This window comes from Chiloscyllium punctatum, chromosome 29 (genome assembly GCF_047496795.1).
Source record: "Chiloscyllium punctatum isolate Juve2018m chromosome 29, sChiPun1.3, whole genome shotgun sequence".
NCBI lineage: Eukaryota > Metazoa > Chordata > Chondrichthyes > Orectolobiformes > Hemiscylliidae > Chiloscyllium > Chiloscyllium punctatum.
In genome coordinates this window covers 69,972,103-69,992,672 of record NC_092767.1, presented here as the reverse complement: position 1 = coordinate 69,992,672, position 20,570 = coordinate 69,972,103, and the positions used below count along the sequence as shown (strand labels likewise).

The following is a 20,570-nucleotide window of genomic DNA, read 5'->3' as shown; positions in this document are numbered from 1 at the left end:
TTAGAGGGTGCGGTCAAAGACCCGGTTTGTGGCCCTGCTGTCTGTGGGATCTTGCTGTGCGCCGCCAGGCTGCGCTGTTTCCTACATTCTGCTTAAGACTGGGCTGCGAATGGATCTGCTGGGTTTATGAAATAAATACCAGGCCTTCTTTCGTCAGGGGGACAGGGATGAACTTGAATGGATAAGACCGAGGGTGAAGAGACACCAGCTGGCGTTCCACTGTGATTCAATTTCACATGGCACAGATCAATTTCACCCTTAATCCTATCCAACCACATGCACCCATTCACCCAGGGACAAGTCACTCCAACTTGTGCAATGATAGACTCTCAGATGCTCACTAATGTCCTGAGCTGCCGTGTGTAAAGTAACATCATCAGCTCTCATTGTCAGCTCTGGTGCACAATTAATTTAGTTTAATGTCGTACATCAGGGGCTGACACAAATTCATTAATCTGAATTATTTCCCTATCCAAGTCCAAATTGTTTAGATAAACCAAACTGCAGATCAAATGGTCAGATACAGGCAAATCCAAGCTCTTTCTGGAGACGCTCACAAAGTGTCACATTTCAAGAGGTCACCAAAATTCAAGACCCACTGTTCCACAAGCCATGCCAAAATACATAATTAAATTAAACCCTAACCCTAACCCTAACCCTAGCAAAATAAAAACCAAAAGGACTGCGGATTCTGGAAGTCAGAAACAAAACAGAAAGTTACTGGTAAAACTCTGCAGGTCTGGCAGCATCAGTGGAGAGAAATTAGATCCGATAACCCACCTCGCTAACTCTGATTTCTCTTCACGGATGCTGTCACACCTGCTGAGCTTATCCAGCAATCTCTGTTTTTGGTGCTAACCTTATCAAAATGATCTTCTTGCTCGATGGACTGCTATTCAGGACAAAAGAAATTCACATCAGCTTTCATCGTTGGATAAAAATGGAGCAGGAGTAGGCCGTGTTAAATTACAAGGTTAAAAACAATGACTGCAGATGCTGGAAACCAGATTCTGGATTAGTGGTGCTGGAAGAGCACAGCAGTTCAGGCAGCATCCAAGTAGCTTCGAAATCGATGTTTCGGGCAAAAGCCCGTGTTAAATTACCCATAGTGTAGGTTAGGGTGGATTGGCCATGCTAAATTGCCCCATAGTGTCCAGGGCTGTGCAGGTTAGGGTGGATTGGCTGTGCTAAATTACCCATAGTGCCGAGGGACGTGCAGATTAGTGTGCACTGGCCATGCTAGATTACCCCATAGTGTTCAGGGATGTGCAGGTTAGGGCGGATTGGCCGTGCTAAATTACCCCATAGTGTTCAGGGACGTGCAGGTTAGGGTGGATTGGCCATGCTAAATTACCCATAGTGTCCAGGGATGTGCAGGTTAGGGCGGATTGGCCATGCTAAATTACCCCATAGTGTTCAGGGATGTGCAGGTTAGGGTGGATTGGCCATGCTAAATTACCCATAGTGTCCAGGGATGTGTAGGTTAGGATGGGTTGGCCATGCTAAATTACCCCATAGTGTCCAGGGATGTGCAGGTTAGGGTGGATTGGCCGTGCTAAATTATCCATAGTGTCCAGGGCTGTGCAGGTTAGGGTGTATTAACCATGGGAAAGGCTAGGATGCTCTTTGGAGGGTTGGTGTGCACTCGATAGGCCAAATGGCCTGCTTCCACACTGTAGGGATTCTACGATAATATTGTTCTTTTAGCAAATGAAAGAAAAATGGTCTAATTACAACAATGCAACTTAAACTATACCTCCTCAAAACCAGCCTTCCCCCCCCAACCCACCTATACACACACCCAATTTCATTCAGCAAAACAGACACTTTCACACAATGCTTTGAAAGAAAATATGTCAACAGAAAATAATTTCTGTAGACCAAAAGTCCAGACTACAAGTGGGGAGTTACGTTTCTCAGTTCCTTTCATTGATGGTACCATGTTGCCTGCAGAATGATGGTTGATCTTCGAACCAATAGCTGAACAACTAGACTTTGGTCTTTCCTTTCATCAGAATTCTTTCTTTTGAGTCTTCACCATTTTTTTTTGTCTTTTCACTTGTACAAAGAGAGGGAAGAGAGAAAGAGAGAGAGAGAGAGAGATGTTTTCTGATCGCAGTCCCTGGAGGTCTCTGACTGCTGCACTGTGCCCACAACTCTTTAATAAATAGCAGCTGGACCGATCTGAAGGCTATCACTAGGCAGTCTGTCCTTAACTCAAAAAGCCCTGGTAACATTGGAGTCTCAAAATGTATCTGCCTCACTGCTCCATAAGGTCTTGTAACGCTAAAGTGTTTACAATCCCACTTCATCTTCAAATTTCAGGAATAAAAACATTCTCTTGCTAATTATCAGCTACATTGCAATGTCCATTTTCCAGTTTATCGTCCAAAAGGACAAATAGGTGGTCCTTTGCAAAGGGACAAAACACTTTGCCAAGGTTTCACATTCATGTTAGTGCTGTTCACACAGTGAAACACTCTCTTGATCAGAGGGGCAATCAGGGACAAAGTTATTGCCAAGCCAGAGAGACTTCGGGGTGGGGGGGGGATTTCGTTTTTAGATTCAATTCCCTACAGTGTGAAAACAGGCCCTTCGGCCCAACAAGTCAACACCAACCCTCCAAAGAGTAACCCACCCAGACCCATTACCCTGTGACTAAGTCACCTAACACTATGGGGTTGCTTAGCATGGCCAATCCACCCTAACCTGCACATCTTCAGACTGTGGGAGGAAACTGGAGCACCCGGAAGAAACCCACGCAGACACTGGGAGAATGTGCAAACTCCACACAGACAGTTGCCCGAGGCGGGAATCGAACGTGGGTTCCTGGCGCTGTGAGGCAACAGTGCCAACCACTGAGCCACCATGCCACCAACATTTGTCATTGGTATTTTTTAATCAGTTCTGAAGTCACATGACACCAGGTTATAGTCCAACAGGTTTATTTGAAGTCTCAGTCTTTCAGAGTGGTTGCTCCTTCATCAGGGGAAGCAGTTAGATATATTATGATACATCTCTGAGACAGGTAGGACTTGAATGCGGATCTCCTGCTCCAGAGTTTATGATCACTACCACTGCACTACAAGAGTGGCTGAACAAACATGGAGTGCAGAATTTTCTTCTTAATTCACTCACAGGATGAAGGTGTTGCTGGCTAGGCCACTACAGTCATCATTACACCCTAGAGTTTTGTTTTAAAATGAATTCAAATTCCATTATCTGCTGAGGCAGGATTTGAACCTGGGTCCCAGGACATTATCTGGGTCTCTGCTCTTAACAGGCCGGCCCGTTCAAAATGGTAAGGTTATAAAAGAAAAAGGCAGAGAGCTTTTAGGGAGGGAACTGCAGAGCTCCTGCCCCAGGCAGCTGAAGGTTTGATTGTCAATGGTGGGAGACAACCTGAGTGATCCGAGATCGATCGAAAGCTGGAGGAGATGCTACAGACTGGGGAGGGCTGACCCCATCCAAAGATCAGGCATAATTAACTATTCCAGCCCTCTGATTGCAGGGTGCCAGGACAAAGGCACTTTGCAGCTTCAAATGGCTGCAACGCCCCCTCCCAAAGTCGAATGGCTTGTTGATCTTTAATCCACATTCCCTCAGACTTGAGAGAATAGCCACTTGGCTGAGGGGTCCAGGACAGCTAAACCCTGTTTAGAGACAGCACCTTCAGGAGAGTTGAGTCTGTGTTTCCGTCTCCATCATTAATTTTAGGATTGGATTTGTTTGTTTTTTTTAGAAATAGGCATCACTGGAACTCAGAGCATTTTGAACCAACACGCTGGAGAAATTTAATTAATTTTTACTGAGTTAATTTTGAGCTGATTTCTTTGCTTCCTATTTTTAGCTCAGTGCTGCTTTCAGGATTTGATTACCCTGGAAACAATTCCTGCTTTCCTGAAAACTGGAGGCAGACTTGTCCTCCCTCTCTCTTCCCTCCTCCAACATACCCTCTCCTTCCTTCACCCGATCCTCACTCTTCCCATTACAATCCTCCCCTCCACCTCTCTCTCTCTTTCTGAACCTTGCCCTTCTCAAGCCCTCCCTTCACACTCTCCATCGCTCCCCCTCCTCTCTGCTTCGCAAACCCCCCTCTTTCTCCATGCTCCCCTCCCCTCCTCTCACAACCCTTTCCCCTCTGCCCCCACCCCCATGTTTTCCCCAATCCATCCTCTCCCACCCCCTTCCCCTTTCTAGCCTCACCCCCACCCCACCCCACCCCACCCATACCTCCCCCCAACTCCCTTACCTCTGGCTCTCCCCCTCTTCTCTTCTCTTCCCCTTCCCCTGCCCTCTACCCTTCCCCCTCCATCCCCGTCAACCTCTTCCCACGCCCCTCTTTCCTCACCTAACACCCCTCCAACCTCCTCACCCTCCCCTCTACATTCCCCCCTCCCTGACGCCTCTCCCCCAACCCCCTCCCTATAATGTCCCCTGCTGTCTCCCTCAACCCTACCTCACTGCTCCACCTCCCTCCCTCCAACACTGCATCCCAATGGGACCCACACCCTCCCCAACCCCACTATCCCTCTTCCCTTCCCTAACCACTTTCCCCTCCCTCCCATCACCCCATCCCAAGTCCATCCTTCAAATCCCTACCACCCTCACATCCCCCAATCCCCTCCCCACCATCCCTCCTCGTTCCCCCTCCTGATCCCCATTTGTCCCATTCCCCCTCCCTTAGTTCTTCCTCCTTCCCCCTCCCCATCCCCATTCCTCCTCCTACCCCATCCCCCTCCCCGTCCCATCAACTTCCCCCTCCCCATCCCGCCTCCTTCCCCCTCCCCATCCCGACTCCCTCCCCCTCCCCACCCCGCCTCCCTCCCCCTCCCCATCCCGCCTCCTTCCCCCTCCCCATCCCGCCTCCTTCCCCTTCCCCATCCCGCCTCCTTCCCCCTCCCCATCCCACCTCCTTCCCTTCCCCATCCCGCCTCCTTCCCCCATCCCGCCTCCTTCCCCCTCCCCATTCTGCCTCCTTCCCCCTCCCCATTCCGCCTCCTTCCCCCTCCCCATCCCGCCTCCTTCCCCCTCCCCAACCCACCTCCTTCCCCCAATCCCACCTCCTTCCCCCCCATCCCGCCTCCTTCCCCCAATCCCACCTCCTTTCCCCTCCACATCCCGCCTCCTTCCCCCAATCCTACCTCCTTTCCCCTCCCCATTCCGCCTTCTTCCCCCTCCCCATCCTGCCTCCTTCCCCCTCCCCATTCCACCTCCTTCCCCCTCCCCATCCCGCCTCCTTCCCCCATCCCGCCTCCTTCCCCCAATCCCACCTCCTTTCCCCTCCCCATCCCGCCTCCTTCCCCCAATCCCACCTCCTTTCCCCTCCCCATCCTGCCTCCTTCCCCCTCCCCATCCTGCCTTCTTCCCCTTCCCCCATCCCGCCTCCTTCCCCATCCCGCCTCCTTCCCCCATCCTGCCTCCTTCCCCCTCCCCATCCTGCCTTCTTCCCCCTCCCCATCCTGCCTTCTTCCCCTTCCCCCATCCCGCCTCCTTCCCCATCCCGCCTCCTTCCCCCATCCCACCTCCTTCCCCCATCCCCCCTCCTTCCCCCATCCCCCCTCCTTCCCCCTCCCCATCCCACCTCCTTCCCCCTCCCCATCCCACCTCCTTCCCCCTCCCCATCCCCCCTCCTTCCCTCTCCCCATCCTGCCTCATTCCCCCAAACCGCTGGCCCTCACATTCCCATCCTTCCCTCCACATCCCATGTCCTCCCCTGATCCCTTCACCTTTTCATCTCCACCTCCCAATCCCCACTCCCTCCCTCCCACACGCTCATCTTCTATCCTCCCATCGTCCCATTCCCCTTCCCTCCCCCATGCCCAACCCCCACATTCCCCCCCCCACCCCCACCAACCCTTGCGCCATTCCCCACCATTCCCTCTATCTCCCGGTCACCCCTATCCACTCCAATATACCCTCAGTCTCCTCCAAACCCCTGGGTTCCCCCTCCATCTCCCCAATTCCTATTCCCCATCACCCTCTTCCCTCTCCCCATTCTCCCTTCCTGCTCACCCTGACCCCCTCCCTCTCCCCAACCCCTCCCTTTCCACCCTGACCCCCTCCCTCTCCCCAAGCCCCCTCCCCATCCACCCTGATGCCCTCCCTTTCCCCATCCTCCCCTTCCATCTACCCAATGCCCCATCTGATGTCCTCATCCCTCTCCTCCCCCCCCAAGACCTCTCCCCTTCTCTCACCACCCCTCCCTTTCTTCATCCCTCATCCCCCATCTTCCCTCCCTCTCACCCTCTGCCATCCCCCCTCCCTTTCTCCACCCCCTCTCCCTCCACCATTCCCCTCCCTTTCCCCATCCCTCTCTCTCACCATCCCCCTCCCTCTCTCACCATTCCCCTCCCTTTCCCCATCCCTCTCTCTCACCATCCCCCTCCCTCTCTCTCACCATCCCCCCTCCCTTTCCCCATCCCTCTCTCTCACCATCCCCCTCCCTCTCTCACCATCCCCCCTCCCTTTCCCCATCCCTCTCTCTCACCATCCCCCTCCCTCTCTCACCATCCCCCCTCCCTTTCCCCATCCCTCTCTCTCACCATCCCCCTCCCTCTCTCACCATCTCCCCTCCCTTTCCCCATCCCTCTCTCTCACCATCCCCCTTCCCTTTCTCCATCCTCCATCCCTCTCTCCACCCCCTCCCTCCGCCATCCTCCCTCCATCTCTCCATCCCCTCTCCCCTTCCCTCCCTCCCTCCACCCCATCCCCCTCCCTCTCTCCGTCCCGCATCCCCTCTGTCTCCACCCCATCCTCCCTCCATCCCCTCGCCCCCTCCCCATTCCCCCCTCCTCCTTCCCTCTCTCCCTCTCATTAGTATCGACCAGCCGAAAACTTCCAGCCTCCCACCTCTCCCCGTCCCCTCCCACCGCCAGCCCCCACCCCCCACCCCAGCCGGAACGGCCTTACCGTGAATCCCTTGGCTTGCAGTCTGAGTCCAGGTCTTCAAAGTGACTGCTCTCGCCCTCCTTGAGAGACCCAGCCTTCAGCTCCCACCACCCACGCACCCACCCACCCTGCCTCCCTCTGCCCACCCGTTTGAGCAGGGAGAGAGCTGGGGAGAAATTCAAGCAAGTTCCTACCAGGGAGTAGCAAGGTCAGGGAACAAAACAGAGAGAGAGAGAGAGAGGAAGTAATAATCAGAGACAGAAACATATAACAGTGTGTGTAGCACACACAGACATTCCAATGGCTGGTTGGAAAGGACCAGGGTTTGAGGCATTTGCACAGTGATGTAATGGGAGAGCCAAAGCAGCGAATCAGAAGGAATGGGGGGACGGGACTTGTATGTTAATAATCGATTGACTGACACAGACCCTCGACATGTCAGTTTCCCCCGAATGAAATTGACTTAAAAAAAAGTCACACACACACTGTATCAATTGCCCAGGGATACAGTATCCAAATGTTACACATGCGAACTCAGTGCTGCTGATACAGTGCACACACACACACAGGCTTTATTTTTTTATTTGAAAAATTGTTTTGCCAATCAAACCCCCACCCCCCCCCTCTCTCTCCTCACCCTCCTCCCCCCACCCCCCACAAACTCCCCTGAAATAACGAGATGCTCCCGGCTTTCCCTTCCCCGGTGAACCTGGACCGAAGCAGGAACAAAGAGCGTTTGGAAGCGAGCTTGGCTGCTCTGAGAGAGCTCCACCTCCTGAGGCAACAGCAGGAATATTTAGTGCAAGAGGCTCTGCACATCGCCGGGAACGGGCGGCCGGAGCCGGAACAGTACAGCTGGGATGTTAACGGCGAGGAGTGCTTGTATCCCAAATACAGGGAGGCAGGAGCGAACAGCCTCAGGCGGTATCTGGTGAGTGCAGATTCCTCCATCTCCCTCTCACCCCTTGCTTCCCTCGGCCCTTGGAGTCACTGACTTTTCGCATTGAATGCACACACCCTTGCCCAAAGACAGCCAACCCTCCAAAATTGTTCTCAGCAAAAATAAAACACACACATTCCCACCCGAAACGTTAACTCTGATTTCTCTCCACTTGACCTGCCGAGTTTCTCCAGCAATTGCTATTCCCCGTTTCTGATCTGCAGTTCTTTCGGGTTTTCCTTTTTTCAGCGACATCTGTAGAAAGGAGTAAACAGAGTTTAACGTGAGTGGCCCTCCAAATTAAAACAAAAAAAAAATCTCCATCTGGTCTTGTAACAAATTGATTTTGTTTGTCCAAACATTGCCAACGCTCTTGAACATTGGTCTTTGTTTTGGGACAGTCAGGAGCGGCGACACTTTTGTTTATGTCCAGACTTCTCTTGACAAAAATTGAGCGATTGAAGGAATGATTTCTGTCCTCTGCAAACCGTTGGCGAGAAAATGAGGGCAAGGGGGAGGTTTGACCCCATGTTTTGCAAATTCTGCCTTTTCTGTATAAAAACAAAATCTGCCAGCTGTGCCTCTGAATATTTTTCAATGTTCGGTGAATCGTCCAATCTTCCTCTTTAAACCACAACCCTGCTTCCCTCTTTCCCCCATCCCCACTCCTTTCCAAAACAAAATCAGAACAGCTCTCTCTCTTTTGCAATGAACGTCCACCGACTCGATGGGTCGAGTGGACTGTGGAATTCAAAATATTATTTAAAAAATGGATCCCAAATTCTGCTCTAGATCTACCTTTGAAGTGGGAAGTTATGTAAGGCTACCCTGCACGTTCACAGTGATTTTAAATTGTTAGATGTTAACACTAGGTTGTGAAAAGCAAGTTGCTTGTTAGCATTAAACAAGACATGTATAATTTAACACGCCTGGGGAATACAAGTGGTGTCTGTACCTCGTGCTTAGCAAGGATCAGTTTCTATGAGCAAGGATGATTTCAAAGGTAGGCAACTTCCCTTTAAGATTGAAATAATTAAGCCAGAAGGATAATGCGTGATTTAAAGGGGGCGGCGCAAGTCGAAAACGGGTTGACGGCTCTCCAGTGGAATGGTAATGTCCTCGCCTCAGCGCTGGGACGTCTAGGTCGTAGCTCCATCCATCCCAGCCTGACAAGAGTCAAGTGTGTCAAGACAGAGCTACTTCGACAACGCACGCCGTTTGTCAATGGGGGAGGGTCTCTGAGTGGGGGTGCGAGTTGGTGATGCCACTGTGGGCGAATAGCTGCCCGCCCCTGGGATCACCTCCATTCAGGGGAAAAGGTTCTTCTCGCTGCCTTCCGCCAAGTCAATGGCCCACTCTGCTCGGGACTCCAACCACATGAGCACCCGGGAGAGACCACAGCCTGTCAGGACCAGCCCCAGGCACTCCCCTCTGAGAACCAGCCCATGGGTTGACTGGGCTTACAGGGAGGAGGAGGAGGGAAGGGGGTAGTTGGGCTGCGATGCCTCGCCCAGTCAAATAGCCTGAGTTCTGAGTGTTTTTTTTCAGGGGATTGGGCGGGACGGGCAGCAATTGAAGAGTGACTTCAGTTTGTTCCTCCCCGAGAGTGTGGTGGGACTGTGAGATTCTCTTCCAGGTTGGGTGCTGGAGGCCAAGGGCATTGACATCAGTAGACGACAGGAGCTGGATTGCTGACCAACAGGGGGAGCCATTGGGTATTGTGCAGGGGTAATCAGACCACTAGAGATCCTATCATGTGGCAGGGTGGGATCGAAGGGCTGAATGGCCTACACATTATTTGATTGTTTAAGCAGAAAGGTCCCTGCAACCTTCCAAAACCACTCTATTCGTCTGACTTTTTGCTTTCTTGAATGACTCCTTGCCTCCTTCAACCCTGGCACTAATTTCCCTCCGCTCTTGAAACATCTCCATCTCTCTCTCTTTCAAACCTAAACCTTTGGCCAATCCCTCGATGGTCCTGACATGCCCTGGGCGTCAAACTCCACTCACACGAAGCACCTTGGGATGTGATGTTTTTTGGTCGGGACTCTACTTAAATGCAGGTTGTTGTTGCTGGTGGGTGTATGTTGCCCCTGTGCACTGGTTGTCTGCTGATTGCCTCATATAACAGCAGCTTCAAGGTGTGTTCTGTGTGTGTGTGTGTGTGAGACTCTTCAAACAACACAGCAGGATGGATCATGCAATGGAAGGTGGGGGGGGGGGGGGAGGTTTGGGGGCGGGGGGAGGAATCAAGAACAGGCCTTTCAACTTCTCCAACCTAGCCCGCCTTTCAAATTCAATCTGTAGCCTGTGCCTACAAAAACCTCCTCTCTACCTTGGTTTTTAACTTTTCTATTGCCCGCAGCCTGGAGGAAGGGACAGCTCTACATTTCGTCACTACCCCCTCCCCCCCCCCCCCCCCCCACCTTCCTAACATGAAGGATATTATCAAGTTGGAGAGGGTTCAGAAAAGATTTACCTGGATGCTACCACAATTGGAGGGTTTGAGTTACAAGGAAAGGCTGGGGCCGTTTTCCCTGGAGCGTCGGAGGCTGAGGGGTGACCTTTATAGAGGTTTCTAAAATCAAAGGGGGTATGGGTAAGATGGGTAGAGTCATAGAGATGTACAGCACGGACACAGACCCTTCGGTCCGACCCGTCAGTGTTGACAAAATTTCCCAAACTAAGCTACACCCATTTGCCAGCATTTGGCCCGTATCCCTCTAAACCTTTCCTATCCATGTACCCAAAGTCAAGGGTGTGGTGCTGGAAAAGCACAGCAGGTCGGGCAGCATCTGAGGAGCAGGAGAGTCGATGTTTCAGGCATAAGCCCTTCATCAGGAATGCCCAAAATATCAATTTTCCTGCTCCTCGGATGCTGCCTGACCTGCTGTGCTTTTCCAGCACCACTCTAATCTTGACTCTGATCTCCAGCATCTGCAGTCCTCACTTTCCCCCCACCCATGTACCCATCGAAATGCCTTTTAAATGTTGTAATCATACCCGACTCTACCACTTCCTCTGGCAACTTATTCCATACACACATCACCCTCTGTGTGAAAACGTTGCCCCTCAGGTCCCTTTTGTATCTTACCCCTCTCGCCTTAAACCTTTAGTTTTGGACTCTCCCCAACCCTGGGAAAAAAAGACCTCTCTTCCCTGGGGTGGGGGGAGTCCAGAACCAGAGGGCATAGGTTTAGGGTGAGAGGGGTAAGATTTAAAAGGGACCTGAGGGGCAACTTTTTCACCCAGAGGGTGGTACGTCTATGGAATGAGCTGCCAGAGGAAGTGCTGGAGGCTGGTACAATGACAACATTTTAAGAGGCATCTGGATGGGTATATGAATAGGAAGGGTTTGGAGGGATTTGGGCCGGATGCTGGCAGGTGGGACTAGATTGGGTTGGGATATCTGGTCGGCGTGGACGGGTTGGACCGAAGGGTCTGTTTCCATGCTGTATGACTCTATGACCTCATGCCTGTATGACCCCCTGGTTTCTAAGTTTATGCCTCTTTGTTCTGTATTCATTTCCCCAGGGAAATCAACTCTCTCTCTCTCTCTCTCTCTCTCTTTCTCTCCCTCTAACCCAGTAAATTCTTTAATCATCTCTAATACCTCAATAAGATCATGCTGTAATACTCAGGGGTCTACAGACTAATCTGTATAATTTCCCCTCATACTCTCACCCTTTCAACCCCAGCACCAGCCTGATGAAGGGTGGCACGGTGGCTCAGTGGTTTGCACTGCTGCCTCCCAGCGCCAGGGAGCTAGGTTCAGTTCCAGCCTCGGTCAACTGTGTGGAGTTTGCGCGTTCTCCCTGAGTCTGCGCGGGTTTCCCCTGGGGGCTTTGGTTTCCTCCCAGAGTCCAAAGAAGTGCAGGTTAGGGTGGATTGACCATGCTAATTTGCCCAGGGATGCATAGGGTAGGTGAGTTAGCCAGGGAGGAATGAAGGGTTATAGTTGTAGGGCTGTGTGCTGGATCTGGGTTGGATGCCGTGCAGAGGTTCAGTGTGGACTGGATGGGCCGAGTGTCCTCCTTCTGCACTGTAGGGATCCTGTGAAATTGGCAATGGCCACAAAAGTAGTGGACTCCCCTTTCATGAAACAATGAGGAAAGGAGTCTGTGCTTGTCCCTCTCTAAGGCCTATGTAACCTTCCTGCTGTGCTGTGACCAGGCCTGAGCTATTATGGTGCCATTTCCAGGGGACTGCGGTGAGGATTTGTCTTATTCTCACTTCCATTTGCCCTGATGGGAGATTTGGTGCTGTTTCCCTGGGGTTCACCTGAGAATAATCCGGATTGAAGCCCTCATGTGCTGCACACCATGGTTGAATAGCTCTGTTGACTGGGTTCATATCAAACACGGGCAGTGGGGGCTTTCTATCCTCCCGGAGGCAGGAAGTAACTGTAACAACAAGCAGTTCCAAACCCAGCTTCCAGGAGGCGCTGTGGGTCGTCAACCGCAGTGGAATTGTACTCCAACACCATCTGCAACCTCATGGCTTGGCGTATCTGCCCCTCAGCCATTACCATGAGGCTACAGGATCAACCCAAATTCAATGGAGAGTACCGGCGGCCAAGTCAGGAGCAGCACCAGGCAGACTGAAACTGAGGGGTGGTAGATACAGGATAGATGTCAGAGGTAAGTTCTTTACTCAGAGAGTAATAAGGGTGTGGAATGCCCTGCCTGCAACTGTAGTAGACTCACCAACATTAGGGGCGTTTAAAATGGTCATTGGATAAACATGGAATAGTGTCGGTTAGATGGGCTTCAGATTGGTTTCACAGGTCAGCGCAACATCGAGGGCCGAAGGGCCGGTCCTGCTCTTATGTTTGTTTTTTGATTCGATTTCCTACAGTATGGAAACAGACCCTCCAAAGAGCAACCCACCCAAGACTTAATTCCCTAACCAATGCACCTAACACTGCGGGCAGTTTAGCTTGGCCAATACTCCTAACCTGCACATCTTTGGATTGTGGGAGGAAACCCACGCAGACCCGGGGAAAACTCCACCCAGACAGTCGTCCGAGTTGGGAATTGAACCCGGGTCCCTGGCGCTGTGAGGCAGCAGTGCCAACCACTGAGCCACCGTACCACCCTACGTTATGTTCTATGATGTCTATACAGCACTTTCCAAACCTGTGACCTCTACCATCTAGAAGGACAGGAGAAACAGATATATGAGTACACTGCCCCCTGCAACTTCCCATCCTGACTTGGAAATATCTCGCCGTTCCTTCAGTGTCTCTGGGTCAAAGTCCTGGAACTCCCTCCCTCAGGGCATCATGGGTGTACTCACAGCACACGGACTGCAGCGGTTCAAGAAGGCAGCTCACCCCCACCAACTCAAGGGGTAACTAGGGACAGGGTAGCAAATGGTGGTCTTGCCCAGGTCTGAGAAATGAGTTATAAACATATTGAAAATGGTAGACCAGGGAGGGGGCAAACTGTGGCAGTGAACGAGAGTGAAGAATTGCGATGGCGTGTAAGTGGTGATCAGAGTCTGGAAGGCACCCAGGCAGAGTTTGTTCTGGCCTGGTAGCTCTGCCCCTCACCCGTTCAGATTGTGATTCGAGAGGAGCTTGGTACCAGATCTGAAATCTGTTGCCTGGAGACAAGCTCCGAGATGAAAGCATCACTTGGATACCAGATCTAACACCGTCCCTGGTGTTAGGAGTGGGTGGTGAAGTGGGCGAAAGATGGTGGGGTTGGGGGGGATGGGGGTTGCGGGGTGGGGGTGGGAAATGTTTGCTGTGACCGAAACTCTGCAGCCCAGATGCCAATGCTTGCCAAATTCTGATCACCCGGGGCAGGGTTGATTGAAAAATCCCCACCATCTTCCTCAAATCCCTCTGACTCAGTTACTCCCTCTGGTCCCCACTACCCCTTGAGATTTCTGCCCTCCTAATTCCATGCCCCCCAAATTCCTTCACCTCTACGTTAATGCCCAAGGCTTCGGCTGTGTTTTCGATGTGTGCAAAATTACCAAAATTGCTCCATGGCCTGGAGGATTCTGAAGCACTAACCCTCAGAAGAAGAGGTGCCCACTTGGGAACAGGAGGGATTTCCTCACTCAGAGGGAGGTGGACCTTCTACCCCAGAGAACCATGGTAGATCCCTACAGTGTGAAAGCAGGCCATTTGGCCCATCAGATCCACACCAACCCTCCAAACAGCATCCCGCGCAAAGCCACCCCTCTACCGATCCCTGTAACCCTACGTTCCCCATGGCTAACCTACCTAGCCTGCACACTGTGTGGGGAAAATAACACGGAGAATCCACTCTAACCTGCCCATCATTGGGCTGTGAGAGGAGCACCCAGAGGAAACCCATGCAGACTTAGGGAGAATGTGCAAACTCCACACAGTCAGTCACCCGAGATGGGAATCGAACCCAGGTCCCTGGTGCTGGGAAGGCAGCAGTGCTAACCACTGAGCCACCATGCCACCAGTCATTGAGGACAGAGACCAATAGATTTATAGAGCCATGATTGGACATTTTAAATGGTATCTAACGGCGTAGGCTGAGGCCATAATCTGTTTGCATTGACTGGTGATGCAGGCTCAAAGGGCTGAATGGCCTCCTCCTAACTGAGATGTATGCGTGCACATGTTAAAGATACCAAATGGATTATGGAGACTGGAATGATATTGAGAAACTTGAAAGGGTTCAGAAAAGATTTACAAGGATGTTGCCAGGGTTGGAGGATCTGAGCTACAGGGAGAGGCTGAACAGGCTGGGGCTGTTTTCCCTGGAGCGTTGGAGGCTGAGGGGTGACCTTATAGAGGTTTATAAAATCATGATGGGCATGGATAGGATAAATAGACAAGGTCTTTTCCCCAGGGTAAGGGAGTCCAAAACAAGATGGTATAGGTTTAGTGTGAGAGGGGAAAGATATAAGAGGGACCTGAGGGGCAACTTTTTCACACAGAGGGTGGTATGTGTATGGAATGAGCTGCCAGAGGAAGTGGTGGAGGCTGGTACAATCACAACATTTAAAAGGCATCTGGATGGGTATATGAATAGGAAGGGTTTGGAGGGATATGGGCTGGGTGCTGGCAGGTGGGACTAGATTAGATTAGGGTATCTGGTCAGCTTGGGTGAGTTGGGCTGAAGGATCTATTTACGTGCTGTACATCTCTATGATTCTGTGACTGTGTGGCGAATTGTGATTGAGGTTGAAGAGCAGTCCTGATACAGGTGGATAGTAGACCAGGTTTGAAGGGGCTGAGTGACCTCCTTTTACTGCTATTTCCTGTTCTCATGCTTGGGGTGCCAAGCTCTGGAACCCCTTTCCCTAGAATTCTCACTTCCTTCTCGGAAATGCTCCCTCAAACCCAATGCGTGGCTCAGTGAGATCCCATGGGATATTCCAGTCTGGGAACACAAAGTTCCCTTTGTTTGCTTGTTTGATGATTTGAAACCCAACGGGTAGTTTTCAGGAGTGCGCCCGGGTTGGACAGAGTATGTCCGAGGGCATCCTGAACAAGAACCTATCGCCTTAACATTGGAATGAGGAGGAATTTCATCTCTCCGTGGGGAATTAATCAGTGGAATTCTTTACCATCAAGACTGGGTCATGAAGTATATTCAAGGCTGAGTTAGAAATATGTTTAATCAGTAAGGGAATGAAAGGTAATATGGAAATGACTGGTGCGTGAAGCTGAGGATTTTCAGATCTTATTGAATGGTTGAGGAGCCCTTGATGGGCTGAATGGTCTAATTTTGCTCCTATTTTTTAATGTCTTAGGCTGTTCAGGCATTATGTCAGGGAAGCATTTGTTTGTCCTGAGATTAGTGCCCGTCTGGAACTCTTCTGTCTCCAAACAAAAAGGATGCAAGCTTACTTTAATTTTGTTTTTGTTCGTTCCTACGATGCAGACATCATTGGCTGGGCCAGTAATGATAGTCCGTCCCTAATTGCTCCTTGAGACGGTGGTGGTGAGCTGCCTTCTTGAAGCGCTACTGCCCATTCGGGACAATTAGGGAGGGAATTCCAAGATTCTCACCCAGCGACAGTGAAGGGACGGCGATATATTTCCAAGTCAGGGTGGTAGGTGGATTGGCGGGGAACTTGCAGATGGTGGTGTTCCCATGTATCTGCTGCCCTTGTCCTTTGAGATGGACGTGGTTACAGGTTGTGAAGGTGCTGTCTGATGAGGTTTGATTGCTTTGAACCTAGGGTTTAGACTTTCAGTGCCAGTGCAGTGTCAGCTCTGTGGGTAGGTACATCCCAATGATTAGCAGATTGAGGGCAACACCATATTCCTTTGTCTGTTTGCAACAGACGGTATACAGACTGTACTCCACCAGCCTGTCCACTCAAATCCCAAGACTAAATGTCCACTGTTACATAAGATTGGGTCAAATTTACCAAATAATCCCAAGTGCGCTAACAGCTCCACTAACAACCAGTTTGAGATAATCAGTCAAGCTCATAATGTAACACATTTAGCGGTGACATGGGCAGCACAATGGCTCAGTGGTCAGAACCCGCTGCCTCACAATGCTAGGGACCCAGGTTCAATTCCGCCCTTGGGTGACTGTCTGTGTGGAGTCTGGATGTTCTCCCTTGTGTCTGCGAGGGTTTCCTCCGGGTGCTCTGGTTTCCTCCCACATTCCAAAGATGGGCAGGTTAGATGGATTGGTCATGCTAAATTGTTCAGAAATGTATGGCCTAGGTGGGTTGGCTATGGAAAATGCACGGTTACAGGCATAGAGTAGGGGGGTGGGATGCTCTTTGGAGGGATTGGGGTGGACTCAATGGGCCGAATAGCCCACGTCTACACTGTAGGGATTCTACAAAGCACCAGGAACATGTTCAAACCTTATCTTCCAGTTTTTAGATTGCATAAGAGCCTATAATTCTGCATTGCCCTCTCCGTGGCAACACCTCAGCCAATCAAATGCACCACACCCACCCATCAGCACCCATTTCCCCAGCGTTACAAATTGTTGTGACTGTTTGAAATTTGACAATCTGCTCCGACAAATGCAAGGTAGGAAGCTCAGGCAGTTCTTTGCAGCAGTGTTAGAGAAGGGTATAGGTACCCTGGTCTAACACCACTCCTCGGATGCTGCCTGACCTGCTGTGCTTTTCCAGCACCACTATAATCTTGACTCTAATCTCCAGCATCTGCAGTACCCAGTTCTGCCAAGGGTATAGATATGCTCAAATCAACCTGCCTTAAGATATTGTGACATACCTCTGAAGCTGCTGCCTCAGAGGTAGGGACACTACCACTGTGCTACAGGACGAGGGTAGAAGGGGTTGCGGAACCTGGGGGAGGAATTAAAATTAAGGCAGGCATCGGCTGTGGTCTGGTTTGGAGCTTTGCAACTGCTTTTAATAGTTTTTAAAAAGAGATTCACCTAAAATAAAGTATTGGGAGTCACATGATGACAATAAATTAAACCCGTAAGTGCACCTGAAGTGGAAAGAATTGTTTAATGAGAATCTAAGGAATGTTCTGTACTTTTTTCAAAGCTGGGTAAAGTAATTTAGTGTAACTCCCCACAGGCACTTATAAAACTGGCCACAGTGACTATGAAGTCTCCTGTAATTTCCATCTTGTATTGAGGATGAAAAATTCCTCTCACGCACATTACTTTCATTTTCAAAGTTTTAATTCTTGATGCAGCCTTTAAAATTAGCTACAGCTTTATCAGCCTTCGCCTGGGGAATTTTAATAGAAAGTTTTCTCATGGGATAAGGTGCTGTGTGTACATTTGGATTACCATTAAATCCAGGCCTTGGCTCACAGGAGGAGACCGTTCAACCCGCCTTCTCTATACTGGCTCTCCACACATCTCTCTGTAACCCTGCACACCCTCCTTTGTCAGATACCAATTCGTACAAAGCCTCGTTTGAATTGGCCTCAAACTCCACACTCTCAGGCGCTAACCACTCATAGTATGAAGCGGTATTGAATGTCACCACATTGGGCTGGTGTGGTGGCTCAGTGGTTAGCACTGCTGCCTCACAGCACAGGGAACCTAGCTTCAAATCCCACCCCAGACGACTGTCTGTGTGGAGTTTGCACATTCATCCCCTGGGTGCTCTGACTTCCTCCACCAAGCCAACGATGTACAGGTTAGGGTGAATTGGTCATGCTAAATTGTCCATAGTGTTAGGTGCATTAGTTAGGGGGGGGGGGTTGGGTTACTCTTCGGAGGGTTGATGTGGATTTGTTGGGCTGAAGGGCCTGTTTCCACACTGTAGGGAATTGTTTCTTTCACTCTGTCCAGAACCCTCAGGATTTTGAACAGTTTCAAAATCTCTTTGGAAACCTTTTCTTTGGCAGGGCGAACAGTCTGCAATACAGCACGGAAACAGACCCTTCAGCCCAACCAGTCCGTGCCAACCATAATCCCAAACTAAACCAGTCCCTACCTGCCTGCTCCTAGCCAATATCCCGCCAAACGTTTCTTATTCACGGACTGATCCGAATCTCTTTTTAAATGTTGTAACTGTACCCACATCCACCACTTCCTCAGGAAGTTCATTCCACACATGAACCACCCTCTGTGTGTAAAAATTTTTAAATCTCTCTCCTTAAAAATGTGCCCCCTCATCTTGAACTCCCCCATCCCTAGGGAAAAGACAGCAACCATTAACTCTATCTAAACCCTCCAATATTTTATAAACTTCTATCAGGTCGCCTCTCAGCCTCCTACGCTCCAGGGAAGAAAGTCCCAGCCTATCCAGTCTTTAGTTATAACTCAAACCTTCCATACCTGGCAACACCCTGGTAAGTCTCTTCGGAGCAATCCAACGGAAGTTCCTCATCCCTGGAGCGGGATTTTGTGAATCTCTTCTGTGCCCTCTCCACTGCCTCACATCCTTCCTTAAGGAGGTGCCCAGAACTGGAAATGATGCTCTCGTTGAGATCAAATGAGTGTTTGACCTTGCCTCCTAACTTCTGTACGCCATGTACCTTTTATGCTGATCCCCTGTTTACAAAGCAGAGGATCAGCTGTTGCCAAATTTTCCAATTTTCCTGCCACCTCCAACGATTTCCCTGAACCTCCCCCTGTCCCTTTGCTCCTGCAGCCTCTTCAGAATTGTTCCTTATACATTACATTGCCTCTCCTTCTCCCAACGCCTTCACATGTCTTTCCAAAGTGAGGGCTTGACTTGAAACGTTAGCTCTCTCTCTCCATGGATGCTGCCTGACCCACTGTAACCTCCAGCTTTTGTTGCTTTCTGAATTGCAACACTGCTGTAGGAAAGCTGTTGTAAACTTGAAAGATTAGATTACCCACAGTGTGGAAACAGGCCCTTCGGCCCAACAAGTCCACACCAACCCTCCAAAGAAAAACCTACCCCTGTATATTTACCCCTGACTAATCCACCTAACACTACAGGCAATTTAGCATGGCCAATCCAGCCTAACCTGCACATCTTTGGACTGTGGGAGGAAACTAGAGCACCCGGAGGAAACCCACGCAGACACAGGGAGAATGTGCAAACTTTACACAGACAGTCGCCCAAGGTGGGATTTGAACCTAGATCCCTGGCACTGTGAGGCAGCAGTGAGCCACCGTGCCGCTGAGCACCGAAGGGTTCAGAAAAGATTTACAAGGATGTTGCCAGGGTTGGAGGGTTTGAGCTATAGGGAGAAGCTGAATAGGCTGGGGCTGTTTTCCCTGGATGCATCGGAGGCTGAGGGCTGAGAGGTTTATAAAATCATGAGGGACATGGATCGGGTGATTAGTCAAGCTCTTTTCCCTGGGGTCGGGGAGTCCAGACCTAGAGGGCATAGGTTTAGGGTGAGAGGGGAACGATATAAAAGAGACCTAAGGGGCAACCTTTTCACAACGAAGGTGGTGCGTGAATGGAATGAGCTGCCAGAGGAAGTGGTGGAAACTGGTACAATTACAACCTGTCCATGCCAACCATAATCCTAAACTAAGGTAGTCCCCATCAGGTTGCAATTCAACAAGTATCTGGGGTTCAGAATCTAATGATGACTATGTACTGTTTGTCAGAAAAGCCCGTCTGGTTCACTAATGTCTCTTTAGGGAAGGAATCTGCCATCTGGATGGGTATATAAATAGGAAGGATTTAGAGGGATATAGGCCAAGTGCTGGAGAATGGGACTTGGTTAATTTAGGCTACCTGGTTGGCATGGACGAGTCGGACTGAAGGGTCTGTTTCCATGCTGGGCATCTCTGTGGCTCTGTTGGGATCGCCGAAGGAACGTTTTATATAGATTTCCTTCATTGCTTAATGCAATGCCAGCCTCTTGTAGCCCCTGGGGTGGATGGTATTGCACAGATGGGAAAGAATGGATGAGTTCTCTCAAATATTGTTCATTTCTGCTGTTTCAGAACATAAGAGCAGGAACAAGTGAACGCTAATGACTAGTCCATTACAAATTGATCAAATAAACTCCATTTTCTAAATGGGCCCTGTGTTGTAGTGGCAGAGCCTGGGTGGAGAATCAATGCTCAAAGCTCAGGCTGTGCCCCATGTCCAATAACGATTGATTAAAGAAAGAAAAAGACGTCATTAAACATATCTGGGGTGTGGAATTGCCAAGTGCTAGTTTTTCTTTATTCATTTACTGGATGAGGGTTTCACTGGCTAGGCCAGCATTTATTGCTAGCCCGTTTTTGAGAAGATTTGTAGCTCAGTTTGAGGCTATGGATGTAGGTTTGCTCGCTGAGCTGGAAGGTTCAGTTTCAGACATTTCGTCACCATACTAGGTAACATCATCAGTGAGAGTCTCTGGTGA

The 20,570-nt window shown here is 50.4% G+C and overlaps 1 protein-coding gene across 2 annotated transcripts in view; it reads left to right on the top strand.

Moving 5' to 3' along the window:
- Nucleotides 1–6,933: 6,933 nt before the first annotated feature.
- The window catches only part of LOC140454538 (dapper 1-like), a 108,592-nt gene continuing 94,955 nt past the window's right edge, over nucleotides 6,934–20,570 (top strand). Inside the window, exon 1 of one of the 2 annotated variants that reach the window (XM_072549355.1) lies at nucleotides 6,934–7,822. In XM_072549355.1, the coding sequence (XP_072405456.1) occupies nucleotides 7,571–7,822 (252 nt within the window). In that variant the 5' untranslated portion in view covers nucleotides 6,934–7,570. The remainder of the gene's footprint in view (nucleotides 7,823–20,570) is intronic. The other variant, XM_072549356.1, reaches the window with a different exon arrangement.